This window comes from Convolutriloba macropyga, chromosome 11 (assembly GCF_964194025.1).
Source record: "Convolutriloba macropyga chromosome 11, txConMacr16.3, whole genome shotgun sequence".
Lineage (NCBI taxonomy): Eukaryota > Metazoa > Xenacoelomorpha > Acoela > Convolutidae > Convolutriloba > Convolutriloba macropyga.
In genome coordinates this window covers 16,237,329-16,252,213 of record NC_134478.1, presented here as the reverse complement: position 1 = coordinate 16,252,213, position 14,885 = coordinate 16,237,329, and the positions used below count along the sequence as shown (strand labels likewise).

General features: G+C 37.1%; 1 protein-coding gene across 1 annotated transcript in view; it reads left to right on the top strand.

The window, feature by feature from the left end:
* Window positions 1–244: 244 nt before the first annotated feature.
* The window catches only part of LOC142349051 (uncharacterized), a 46,496-nt gene continuing 31,855 nt past the window's right edge, over window positions 245–14,885 (top strand). Inside the window, exons 1-3 of the mRNA XM_075400464.1 lie at window positions 245–907; window positions 4,069–4,200; window positions 13,573–13,748. Of these exons, the coding sequence (XP_075256579.1) occupies window positions 292–907; window positions 4,069–4,200; window positions 13,573–13,748 (924 nt within the window). The 5' untranslated portion in view covers window positions 245–291. The remainder of the gene's footprint in view (window positions 908–4,068; window positions 4,201–13,572; window positions 13,749–14,885) is intronic.

Below are 14,885 nucleotides of genomic sequence, written 5' to 3'. Positions count from 1 at the left end.
AATATAATCAGATTTTAACTTAATTTAATTTCTGTCGGCAACTTTTCATGTTGAGAAGTTCGCTTGTGTTAAAAGATTAAACATACGCCTACAAAACCTTTGATGTCCGCCGAAACTAAAACCGTTTTAGTTTATCAGATGTTGAAACAAAACTGTAACCTCTGATGAGCCCAATTTTCAATAAAGTGTCTGAAAAACTTTCACAAAATTTCATTTAGTTACCATTTTTACTTAAATTAATATTTATATTGTTTGGTCTTAAAAGAAAACAATTGAACAAAACTTTTAGGTATGATAAATTGTCTTATAATATTAGCAGTGTTTGAAGGAATTCTGTGGAATTTCTGCAACAGCGCTGACCTTTTTGATATAGAAGTGAACAAAAACACTGCAAAGAGTGTTCCATACCTGAATGGACGAATTACAGTGTTCAAACACAAGACTGAACAGAGATATTTCACAGCTCCACTTGCCATTCTCAGGCAAGAAACAGCTGAATCGACTTTTAATATGCTAAACAATGAACAGGAGATGAGATTTTACATTGAAATGTTTTCTGACGAAGCCCAAACTGTCGTTTTTGAGTATTTGAAAGACAAACATCCAAACATTACGGTTGATAGCATTGAACTTTTGCCAACTGAGGAAATCCGGCTGCTCTGGAACGATCGATTTGGCGGCTTGACTGATGATTACACTCTGGGTTCTAACTGGGAAAGCAACTCTGGATTGGAACGCAGACGTCAATTCGCGTTTTCATGCACCTCCAAAAAAGTATGCGACAACTTGGCGAAGTTGATGAAAAACAGACCGGATGATTTCCATCAGTTGAGGTTGGAGTTTGCCCTTAATGGGCAAAAATCAAGGGCAAAGACATTGACTGTCACGGGGGAAGTACTGTCGCAAGGTTATTGTAATTATTGCAGTTTCCACCTCACTTTTTCTAAAAAAAATATATTATCACAGAAACAAATTAAAAATTAATTACACTTGTTCCCACATTTTTTTTTGAAAAAAATTGGAGAACTTTATGCTAGCCCCACAATTTGGCTCAGAAAATTTTTTGAGGGCATCCCACGCTATCTTACGGTGTATCAATTTAAACCTCTCTACGTATGGAATTTCACTAGAAAGAAAAGTTTTTGCAACAATGTTGACCCACCCAGGTTGTGTCATTGCCTCCATTTAGATCAAAATTAAAAAAAGTGCGCTTTTTAAGTAAAAATTGCGTAAAAGTGCGCTTTTGGAGACAGATATTCAGCGAAAATTCTTTTTTGAAGCGTTAACACGAATCTCCAGCGTTTTTTTTGCAAAATTTTGAACCAAAACTCAGTTGTTTTTTATTTTGAAATGTTAAAATTCTGAGAGAAAAGGAGAAAATAAATTCTGATCTGTCTTTCAACGTGTGACAAGCTGTAACAACAATAAGGTTTTTCTAACATCAAAGTAATCAAATCTCTCCAATAATTCACTAACACCATAACTGGACTAGAGCGGACTTAGTTTAAAGCAGCAGGAGATACCAATTAAATACTTTGTACAAAGTTTTTCATACTTAGGAGCTCGATTATTCAGAAAAAAATTTGAGAAAATCAAAATTTATTTTCCTTGCAAGGAGTCAATATTGAGAAAAAATTTGAGTACAATCACTAAGATGATCAACAGCAATAAGACGCGATTATGTTTAGTTGGCAGCTTAAAGAATTGTGTTTCAATATGTACTGTATGTCAAGTGGTTTTATATATCAAAACTGCATCTTTGATTGGTTAGTGATGGCGATGTCGACAATTTTCCATAAGGTCAATATTCCCTTTGTAACTGATTTAATAGGAAGTTTTTTTAACCTGATAAAATTTTTTCAAACTCTATGTATCAACAAAAGTCGATTCTCAAACTAATCGTAAAGAGTTTGTTGCCAGTTGGTAATAAATTTTTCGAGTCGTTAATACGTCGCAAAAATGTTCGATGATAGTAAAGGTAGTTCCAGTTCAAATTTGAGGTTCACTTAATGTATGACAAGTATTCATTAATAGTACCTACTGAATAATGTGGTTACAAAGTCAACAAATCTATTTTGTTTCGATAATAAACTTAAATTTCTCTGGATAGTGGCGAAAAACTGCGCTGAGTAAAGTCTTCTATGACTCAAACAAGGTCGTCTATTTTCAAAAATGGACAGTTTTATATTTAATTGGACGTTTTTTTGATTGACAGCGGCGAAAAGCCGCGCAGATTAAAGTCGTCTTTGACTGAAACAAGGTCGTCTTTTTTCAGAAATGGACAGTTTTTTTATTTCTTTGGGCGTTTTTTTTTTATGGGGAAGGTATTCTGAATCAAATTTGTTCAAGAAATGCGGAGCTAATTGTTGAGTCGTTCACCAAATATTCGTGACTGTAATCTTCTTTTCTGAGAAAATTCCAGGCAAGTAATTGACGGAGGGTATACTCAGAATACATTGATCATGTGCTATTCGAAATTGATTATTAATGTTGATTGTAACATTTGTCAGATGGTTAGAATTCATGCCAGATTCAATTTCACAACTGGCAATTAACATTGTATCATTTGAGAGAGTTCTTAATTTATGACTTTGTAGAGATAAAGTTTTATTATTCGAACTAATGTTTCGCAAATACTACCAAATTGTGTTGACCAAAGTGGATGCAATTTCCATTTCATCTCAATTCATCAAGTATGAAGTTCGTATGCGGAGTCTTATGAGGGTTTGAGGGTTTTCCAAAAGTTTCATTCTATTCTGCTGAAGTGCAATAAAAACAGTTTCCTATAATCAAAATAAAATTTATAAGGGATTCCAAGACAACTTTTGCTAGTTACTGGTGTAAGTTTTATTGATTGTCAGTTCAATTATCTGAATTGAAATTTTAAGCCGCCTGGACAGTTTTCGGAACAAAATAAACACTCTCAATCTCAATCATTTTTCAATCTCAAACAATCGAAAGACAAATGTCAATTAAGGTTTTTTTAATGACTTCTCTGTTAACGACATTACTACTTATGGGTCTTGTACCCGCCAATTCTCTCATTTATGTTTTTTATTGTTCCAGAAAGGGTTTTTGCCACGTCCTGCTTACAGAACAGTCAAATTGAGTTTTCGCCCAACATGTTTTTTGACATGGATCATAGGTTCAGAACTGTCAATGGGCTGACAAAGTCTGGTCAGATGTTTCTTGTTCGACCACTGGCAGTTGGATTTCGCCTGCCTTGTTGCAATTACGGAAAAAGAGTGTCATATTCTTGTCATTTCGATTCCTTTCTTCGATACCCTCAGAAAGAACATCCTTGTATTTGGGACACGGAATTCACTCCATAATGAGAGAAGCGTTGAAATGGTCGCAAATGTGTACAAAACTTAAAAAAACGTCTCTTAGAAAAAACTGACATGAAAGAGTTTCAAAAATCTGACGTCCCAAACCGGGAGAAAAAAAATGAGCACTACTGCAGAACATAAACTCAGAGACAGAGACCTCTAGTAAAATGAAAACTATTGAAGCACACTTTGAATGAAAGCAGTCGAATGTGGATCCGTCAGAGGTTGCTACAAGACCTTTTTGATAAGGCCTGTCATGTTATAATATAAAATCACTCAACCAATTATAAACTTTGTCACCAATCAGAGGGGACAATTTGTCAAAGACCTTTTCTTGCTCGTTTTGACTCACCCAATGAGCGAATGATATCAAACTAATGAAAACTTCAAGTTCAACAAAACAACAAATTGACTGGTCGAAAAGTGTTTTTTTTTTGTCAAAGATGAGAGGACTAAGAGAACTGAATGATGACAGGTACATGAGACATGCTCTTGCTGCTCAATGAACTATTTCAGTTGAACTTTGGTTTCCTTTATGGCACTAAGTTGTAAAACAGGACCAGGATTATTTTCAATTCAGTTATTTCTAACCAAGAAAAGAACGGCTGAAAGTTGTAGTTATTTCTTTTAGTAACATTAATACTGAAAAAATGTAATAGGAACATTAATACTCAAAAGTTCGAAAATTAATATTTGTAACCTTTTTTATGCCCTCATTTTAAACTCTGTGTGTTTGTAGGGAAACTGTGGACAGCGATGGAGAACCAAGTGGGGACAAAAGCAGATGAATGTTATCTCAACTCGGGAGATGTGAGCAAAATCATTTCAGAGACAACTTCTAACGTCATTGTTCAAACAATTACTGATCAAGGTTCATCTCCATTTTCTCTCTCTGCCATACAAAATAGTCACTGACTGCCCCGAGTCGAGGTCCCAGATTTATGTCCAGACAAGAGGTCGTCTGGGGTGGGGAGTAAACACTGACCATTTTATAAATGGTCTGGAAGAATTTTTGTTGTCTGGAAATTGTCTGACAATAAGACTGGGAGGTCTGGTCATAGGCCTGCTAGGTCTGATCATGAGACTGGAATTCGTCTGGACATAATGACTCGTCGAATGGATTGGCTGGGTTGTCTGGGTTGTCTGCGTTGTCTGGGTTGTCTGGTCATTAGACTGGTTGGGCTGGACATAGACATTTGGTTGTCTTGGTTGCCTGGAAGCTGTCTGGCTCGTCTGGTCATATGTCAGTGACCTAGACTCGGGGACCCTTATGAGACCATTTAGACAATTTTCCAAAAATGTGTTTTTGCGCCTAATAGAACCCAATCATTTTGATCTGAGAACCTGTCGTTAGCTGGAAGTGGGTCTCAGATATTAGATTTCTCTGAGACCCACCACATAGTAGGGGTTCTATTTATTTTGAAACATTGCACTATTGATTTTTAAAATCTGTTATAATTCCACGCCCGATAAACAACTTAAGACTCAAAGAAGACTCAATATGCATTGATGATAGTTTGCACGCACTTTTGGGAGGTACCACTTGCCAAATAATTAACAGGTTCTGTACCTGGATACGGTATATACGATTAGTGGGGGGGTACTCACTGCAGTGGAAGGACGTATTAAAAAAATAGCAGTTTTTCTAAACCGGGTTGGGCTCCCAGTGAATCTCATCGATGGATCAAAGATATTTCATGAAATGTTTAAATCTATGTTTAAATTTATTTTCATAAATCCAGTAATGGGTCATAGTAATTTCATGAAAATAAAAGCAGTTATTATTCGAATATCATTTCGAATTAGTCAAATGTGTTCGTGCAAGTCACTTGAGCATAATTTAAAAGTTACGCGTAGCATGTTTTTTAATGTAACGTGTCTCTAATTCGGCCCTAATTCAGCCCTTATACTTAGTAATATTACATGGGATAATAGTAATATTTCATTTGGGGCTGGGGGGGAGGGGGGGAAGGGCGTGGGTTGTGGTGGCAGGTTGGAGGGATGAGGTCTATGAAATTTCAATTCTCTTTAATATTTTTTCGACGCAGCTGCATATTCTTGATGGTACATTAATAAACCATAAATGACCAAAGTCTCAAATGATAGACGAGCGGTTGGCTTCGGTAGGCCTAGCTTGGGGGGAGATAGTAGCTTGGGGGGAGGGAAGGGTGGAAGGGGGTGTTGAGGAGAGTGGGGTTGGCGGTTTGACGTTTTTTGGACCGATTTCAATGTTTTTCAGACCTATTTTTGACGATTTTGGGACCTACTTCTGATTTTTTTCCGAACAATTTTGAACGTTTTTTAGACAAATTTCTGCGTTTTTCAGACTTATTTTTGAAGTTTTTTCGACCAATTTTTGACGTTATTTGGACCAGATTGATGGATTTTCTATGGTACAGTAAAATCCTATCGATTGATTTTTTATGATCCAGTAAAATCCCATCAATGCATTTTCTATGATCCAGTAAAAATCAGAGCTTTCCAATCGATGGATTTTCCATGATCAGAGAAAAATTGGTATTGAGCCACCGATGACCCATCGATGGACTTCTTATGAAATTTCTATGATCCATCATTGGGATTCACTGGGACTCCAACTCGGTAGTTCGTTGCATAGCAATGTGACGTGATGTACCTGTAGTGTTCAAAACTAATAATCACAGAAAAGATCATCTTGAAGAAAATTTTGCTTTTAATTCAAGAAAACAAAACATAAGAAGTTTTTCTAGTGCGTTGGTTAACGACGTGACCTGATGCACCCAGTGTTCAAAAACTGATAATCACAGAAAAAAATTTCTTCAAGAAAACTTTTTAAAAAGGCTTATTAATCAAGAAAACAAAAATATAGCAGTTTTCCTAAAGCGTTGGATAGTGACGTGACCTGATGTACCCAGCGTTCAGAAACTGATAATCGCGGAAAACAAATTATCGCGAATAAAATTTTTCTTATAATTTAAGAAAATTGTTCCTATAATTCAAGAAAATAAAAAAAGTTGCAATGTTTCAAGAGAACTTAAAAAATTTTGGCTTATGTTTTTGTTTTCAATATATGTATTCTATGACCAAAAGAACATTGTATAGCTTGTCTGCGTAACTGTGGAAACTATTTCTTCTTTGCCCTAATTTTTTTGAGCATTTAACAAGTTAAAAAGGCAACTTTAAATACTTTTGCTGCAACTTCTAAAGGCAACTTTAAATACTTTTGCTGCAACTTCTAAAGGCAACTTTAAATACTTTTGCTGAGCCAATTTCTGAAATTTTGATTTCACGCTTCTAATTCGTATCAGCGATGCAAAGAGGCCAACAGCTGTCGGAATTACAAAAATATGGACCCGTCAGATGTCATTTATATTTTAAGCGGAACAAAGATTTGGTATTGGTTTTTTCTAAACGTAAACGAGATTGGGTATCGTCGTCTTTAAAACGTATTGAAGATCCAGTTTCACCATTTTTTAAACTTACGAGAAATGTTATCCTGCTTTGTTACTTTTTTAACAGTACAAGTGACCTGATTTCGATATTTTCCATCTTTAAGCTTCTTTAATGTCATACGGCAATGGATACCCTTCATGTATCCATATCCGTATTTAATTTCATTTAGTTGTTGTAAGTTCCATTTGAAGGGCAAATGCCATTTTAGTTCAGTTGATGTCCACTTCCTCCCATTTTAAGCAGTATTGTCTGTTCACTCTGTCTGCACAGGAAATACATTCGTTCATGATATAAACAAATCTAAGAGTTGCTTCCTTTATGCGTGATTAGACTTTGAACAAACTTTCTTTCTTAAATTGTATCATTCTTATTCTTCATTCTCCAGTTTGCAGCGCTAACGCTCAGTTTAATTTAATTCTTGCAAACGCTTTTCATTTGAGCTCAGAAGTTTTGACTAGTGTCAATTGCACCGCGATTGCCCATTCTATAAAGTAACCATTCAAACGTAAAGACTAAACTTGCCATTCGCGGCGCAAGTGCCTATCTCAACTTGTGCGAGAGCATTTGCAACTCAATTGAATATACTCATTGTGTATGAGTATAACATGGCGCAGTCAGCAGCGGAGTCAAAGAAAACACCACTCCACATAGAAGCATTTTGGGAGAAACCGACAGCAACACCTCCTCTGACGTGGGACAAAAGGACGCAGCAATGGAAACTGGCTCTACTCGCTAAGGAAGGGATACAATTAGACACCCTGTTAAATGATCCTCCTGCAACAGTGACTTACCCGCCTGAACCCACCTACGAAGAACCGGTCGAAAACCACGCACAGGCGACGGAAAGAGATCGTAAAGTTCGAAATCAAAAATTGAATGTAAACTGGCAAAACCGTTGTAAAAAGTTTGAAGAAATTGGGATTCTCTGTGGAGACACACCGTGGGGAATTTGTGAGCAGAAGACGATATCGTTGCTATATCTGAGCATTGGAACAGAGGGACGGCGGATTTTCAAGAGTAAATACCCCCATTTTCAGATAGAGAAACAACCTTTTAAAGACTTGTGGCAGGCAATGGAGGACTCATTCACAAAGGTTCGTAATATAACTTACGATCACTTCGTCTTCTACTCGTGTAAGCAGCAAAAAGGAGAGTCGGTGGAAAGTTTCTATGGTCGTCTCATAGAATTGGCGGAGAATTGCAATCTTGGTAGTGAGGAAACTACACTGATTCGTGATGCATTTATATTAAATATGCTTGATCACGAGACTCAGAAGGAATTGTTGAAGGAAACAGTAGAACCACCAAAAGCATTGGAGATAGCCATACAAATGGAAATGGGAGCGCAGAATCAGCAGAAAATAAACCAAAACTTGGTACTACTTCTGTGAATTTTATTAATAGTAACCAAGTACGCAATCGCAACGCGAATTCACCTTCAACAAAACAAGACTTCACACGCTACCCAACTGTCCCTCAAAATTATCAATATACGAGTGTTTGTACAAATTGTGGTCTCCGTTGGAGTCACAATCATAAGCAGATTTGTCCCGCGAACGGTAAGAAATGCAATAATTGTGGTATTATGGGTCATTTTGCCAGAAAATGCCGCAAACCGAAAAAGTTGCAGAATCCGATACAGAAAACTCAAAAATCAAATGTAAACCAAATTGACCAATCGCAGGAAAAAAGTGATGATGAAGAATCCGTCAACTATATAACAAGCTATCAACAATTGTATGAACAGGTGTACGATTCAAACTATGATAGTGATTCAGATGACTATGTGGCGGCGATTTCTTCTGATTCAGTTCATCAATTGGAACCACTAAATGTTGAAGTACAAATGAGGGAAATAAGAACCTCTGCCATGATTGACTCTGGAAGTGCCGTCAGCATCATAACAAAAAGTTTAGCGAACAAAATCATCCGATCGACAAAATCAGCCAAATGGACAGATACAACAGAAAAAAGGAACTTGAAAACTTTCTCAAACGAACCAATCAAAGTCATTGGGCACTTGGAAACCACAGTAATCTACAATCAATGGAAACACACATCAGCAATGTTGACTGTGGTAGACGATGGGCACAAAAACGTAATCGGAAGAGATCTGTTCACTACATTGGGACTTGCAGTTGTTCAACAACAACCAGAAACTGACGAAGATACAATTCCGGGCCGTTCTTACCTGACAGAGGAACAGTGGGCGGATACGGTTCTATGTTCTGACACGGAGATTGAGCGTGTCATTTGCGCCGCAAGTACCCTTGCGAGAGCTGAGTAAGAGAAACGAAACGATGGAGAAGAACGTTTCATCAGTTCAGACGCCGTTTGTCGCCCAATCCCTTGCTCGGAACGTAGCGTGCAGGTGAAGTTGGCTCGCAAGTTACACGATAACCAACGTCAAAAGAAGAACCTGGATGGCTTATATGAGGTGCTAGCAACAGGAAGCACTGTGTGCAAAGTAAGCCCAACGACGAGTGTGATCAAAGAACCACACAAGCAAGAAGTACGGGTTAGGAACTCGGATATCGCTAAATTTGGGACACGGGCTGAAAGAGAAACGGAACTCACACAATATATCGAGCGAAGTCCGAAAAAGATCAACGAAAAAACCCTAGAACAAAAAATCCAGAAACAAAAGCGAGATCTTATTCGGAAAAACACTGGCGACAAAAAGATCAAGCGTAAAAGGAGACAAACCGATGATGTGAGTGTAATTTCATTAAGACGGTCATGCATCTCTACAGCCAGCAATATTGCCAGATCGTTAAAGATGAGAATTCCCAAGAGAAATCCGAAACACGACGAGGCATTCCTGAATCGACCCGACTAAACACAGATACTTAGATTTAGTCCAATCGCACCGCAATTGACTACAACAAGTACGGCAGAACCATCTGGGGCGCAAATAGCCTCAACAGTACAGCCAAAGCCTACACCCGTTTTGCGAAAATCTTCAAAGCGCCAACTCACGATTAGCGACACATCAGACTCCGACACTTCTTCAATTCGGAAAAGCAAGCGAACCTTGAAGAAAAAGACACAGAAGTCACAAACGATTATTGAAAAAGTCAGAAGCACAGAAGGCTACACCGATAATCAGGATATTGGAGTTGCGAGAGATTCAAATGAATGGGCTGAGGACCCCCAAAATCTACCAAGGGAGATGACTGTTCTCCAGGCAGAAAATGTAGAAAATAGCGATAGTGAATGAACTTGAATAAAACAAAACTGTCATAAACTTTTATTTTATCTATTATTTAATATTTTATTACTTAGTAACCGGTGAATATTTATTAATTTTCTGATTTTAATTAGTAATTTATTTTTCTCTCCAAGAGGGGAAATGTCATACGGCATTGGATACCTTTCATGTATCCATATCCGTATTTAATTTCATTTAGTTGTTGTAAGTTCCATTTGAAGGGCAAATGCCATTTTAGTTCAGTTGATGTCCACTTCCTCCCATTTTAAGCAGTATTGTCTGTTCACTCTGTCTGTACAGGAAATACATTCGTTCATGATATAAACAAATCTAAGAGTTGCTTCCTTTAAGCGTGATTAAACTTTGAACAAACTTTCTTTCTTAAATTGTATCATTCTTATTCTTCATTCTCCAGTTTGCAGCGCTAACGCTCAGTTTAATTTAATTCTTGCAAACGCTTTTCATTTGAGCTCAGTAGTTTTGACTAGTGTCAATCGCACCGCGATTGCCCATTCTATAAAGTAACCATTCAAACGTAAAGACTAAACTTGCCATTCGCGGCGCAAGTGCCTATCTCAACTTGTGCGAGAGCATTTGCAACTCAATTGAATATACTCATTGTGTATGAGTATAACATTAAAAGAAGGACCATAATTTCAGTTGAGAAATCAAGTTTTTCCGAAAAAAAAAAGAGTAATCCATTGTCGTCTATGTCGTTTTTAACGCAAAAAAGATGCGTCATCGACGATAATTTCTAATGCGATATTCTTTCTTGCAAAAAGATACTACTGTGTTGGTGTTGGAGAAGTTTTACAAGTGCGTTTTTACATGTGAAATTTCCGCCCTAGTAAATCTGTTGTATATCTTTGCAGAGAGATTTTTTTTTCTTGAGATTAGATCAATGATGGAGAATTTCTAAAGAGCAATTTCGAAAGTTTTTTCCAGTGAATTCCATGTTTCCTTGGGTTGCAAAACAGGCACAATCATGCTTTAGAAAATTTTCTTTTTGACTTTTCCTGTGATTTATTAGGCTCTAAAAATAATAGTATAAAAGTACAATTACCAAACAATTTTCATTGTATTTCTCAATTTTCCGTTTGTCTCAACAAATGCAAATTGCAGCCACTTCATGTTGAATTAATGGACTTTAAAACATTTGAATGTTTAACGAGCTGTTCCATAACAAGTGTAAATCTTACAATTTTGACCGAAGACAACGCTGATTTCGTTAAAATTTCTTCATCGTAAACAATTCTGCGTTCAACTTAAATTTTTTATGTTGTTTCAAATGGTTCCTTTTTTTCAAATTTAATCTTGGTTGGTACTTTCGAGCAGCCTTCTGATTTGGGATGGAGACTTAACAAATAGTCATTGTTTTCAGATTTGCGTCAAATTTTCGGCAGTTTTGGAGTTTTCAGCTGTATAGCTTTTATTCCGGGTTACTGTATTTTCAGCAACAAGGTAACTGTTCGAATTTTTTCCACTTCTAATTTTCAAATTTTCAAATTTTTCAAATTTAAAAGCGGTGTTAATGACTAAGATATCATCTGATGATTTTTGGTTGCTGTCAATTTCATAACACTATGGCCAATTATAGCTTTGATTGTGTGATTCGACAGCTGTGAAGGAAAATTTTTCCCCTTTTCATCAGTTGATTGAATTTTGATTCAACTTTATATCATTTTGAATATTTTATCGAGGAATTAATACCTCTAGTGCTATGTAATGCTGTTCTTTCGAGTGAAAATTTAGCCCATGAACGCTAGAATTTTGTCTGATCAGAGGTCGCTATAGATTAGGACTTGAACCTGGGGTGTATGTTGAGGCTTACAATTTTATGAACACTAAGCTGGGGATGGAATGGAAAGAGGGGAAAAATTGCTGTGACATTGCCCAGAACCTTATTGGAATTAAGGTGATTAAAGGAGAAAAAATTGGTGCTAAAATTTAAATTGGAATTTAGTTGACCTAAAGCAGATTTAGAGACACCAAGTCGAACTAAAATTGAAATCGGAATCATATAATGGAACATGGCAGTGTCCTCTCTTCCTCTCTTATCCCCAACTTGTAATGGGGGAAAGTTGTTTCTAACTTCGTCCCTAAGTCTAAACAGTGCAATGGGGGGTGCAAAGTTTTGATCCGGGTGACCCCCAGTGATTGTGGAATTTTTATCGTGTAAGATCTGATAAGATGCTGACCAAGAATTTTTTATCGTGTAAGATCTTATCAGATCTTGCACGATAAAAATTCCTCTTATCAGATCTTACACGATAAAAATTCTGGTAAGAGGAATTTTTATCGTGTAAGATCTGATAAGACATCTTATAAGATAAACATTCCTCTTATTAGAATTTTTATCGTGTAAGATCTGATAAGACATCTTATAAGATAAACATTCCCCTTACCAGACTTTTTATCGTGTAAGATCTGATAAGAGCGAATTTTTATCGTGTAAGATCTGATATGACATGTTTTAATGTTTTCAATATAATCGTATAACGTAGTCAAGGTCCTATGAAAGTAAAAAATGAATCGGTCAGCTCACCAATTATGAAACAAAAAAATGCTTGTTGATTCTGTTTTGGTGGCAGTTTTAGTGTGAGTCTTAGCTGGGTACTATGGCTAAACTAGCTGTCCAAGATAGTTTTGGTCTTTAAAAACAATTCAGCCTAGTTTGATAATCACCGCTTCGGAGAAAGCCCCTGCCACTCAAATAATCTTTTTTACAATATCTTATAAGTCTTACAAGACAGTATAAGATATTTTTCTTTTTGTTGCTCTGGCACTTAAGTGTTGCATGCTGTAGCTTTTCGGCTACTGCTTGAGAGCAACTCTGAATTGTCTTCAATATGAAGAATATACCATACTTTAGGAATTTATATAAGAGGAATTTTTATCGTGTAAGATCTTATAAGAGGAATTTTTATCGTGTAAGATCTTATAAGAAGAATTTTTATCGTGTAAGATCTTATAAGAAGAATTTTTATCGTGTAAGATCTTATAAGAAGAATTTTTATCGTGTAAGATCTTATAAGAGGAATTTTTATCATGTAAGATCTTATAAGAGGAATTTATATCGTATAAGATCTGATAAACGTCTTATAAGATCTTATAAGAAGATGCATCCCCTTACAGGCTATTAGCAAGATGTTTTGTCAGAAATTTGTCAGATCTTACACGATAAAAATTCCACAATCACTGGGGACCCTTTATACTCTTACTAAGATGTAAGATCTTTCTTTAATCTCTGACACTGTCAGCGTGAGTGATTAGTGTCAAATTAAGGACAGTTGTTAGAAGTTTGAGAGAGAACAACCTAATCTAACTTTGTGCATAAGATAAGCGTGACAAGATGCTCTACCTGTTCAACGTATACTTGGCTAGAGAAATGAAGCCTTGATGAACAAGGAAGAACGTGAGAACGGGTTTTAAGATATGCCCAAGTTCGAGAGCTTAAGACCAGATGATGTAAATGGGTAGCACACTAGGCTTGCAAGTAGGAGATGCTGGTTCGAATCCAGTACCGGTCCATCTTCGCAGTAGTTGCACCTGCTCGGACCCCCTAACAACAGTAGTTACGAGAAGTTTTGTTTTTGATAGGGTACGTTGACAGTGGCGATGAACTGTCGGTTAAACAGGCGATTGATACTATTCTAAAGAAACAAGAAGTTGAAACCGCTTCCTTCAGCGAACAACAGTGGAAATCTACCTTCTGGGATCCCTCGTTTGCCAGGCCAGACAAGATCACAAAGGAACTCAACGAAATCTTTGAGCTGGTTAGAAAATATGAAATCCGAACAAAAAATATGAACCCAGGCTGAGGGGCCATACCAAAAAACGAGTATGTCCAAACCGTTCCAGATCAAAAGCGTTTTCGTCCAGACCTTCGTACGTTCAAATTTGAACTAATGACACCCTACATGCCTTCGTGCTCAGTCTATATCCTCAACCTAGGAAGTCTTGGAATAGACTATTCTTAGCTAGGGAACTAACAGGACTGTAGAGAAGGATTTGATCTTTTTCCAGAACATTTACTTAACACACAAACAAACAAACACACAAATACACCCACACACACGCACACACACACACACACACGCACACACATACACACACACAAACATACACACACAAACACATACACACACATACACACACACCACACACAGACACACACCCACACACACAACACACAGACACACACACAGACACACACACACACACACACACACAAACACTAACAACATACACACAACACACACAAACGAATATATCCACAAACACACATAAACACAGAAACACAAACGCACGCACGCACGCATGCACGCACACACACACACACACACACACAACACACACACACACAAACACACTCTCTCAGACACACTCACAAACACACATACACAACAACACCAACACACGTTCACACAAACAGACAAAAACACACAAACAAACACATCACACTTACAAACACATACACACACAAACGCATACACACACTCACACAAGCACACACACACACACACACACACACAAAAACACACACACATACATGAACACACAGAAAAAAAAACAAAAACACACACAACTCACTCAATCACTCACACACAAAGAAACACACACCCTAACACACGTACACACACACACACAAACTCAAACACATACACAAACTCAAACACACACACGAATACAAAGACACACATACATGCACACTCACAAAAACACACACACACACCCAAACACACACACATACGCCAAAACAATTACACACACGAACAAACACAGACACATATATAGAAACACACACACACACACACATAAACACACATACAGAAAAACACACTATCTCTCACACACGCTCACAAACACACATACACAACAACACAAACACAGTTTTACACAAACAGGCACAC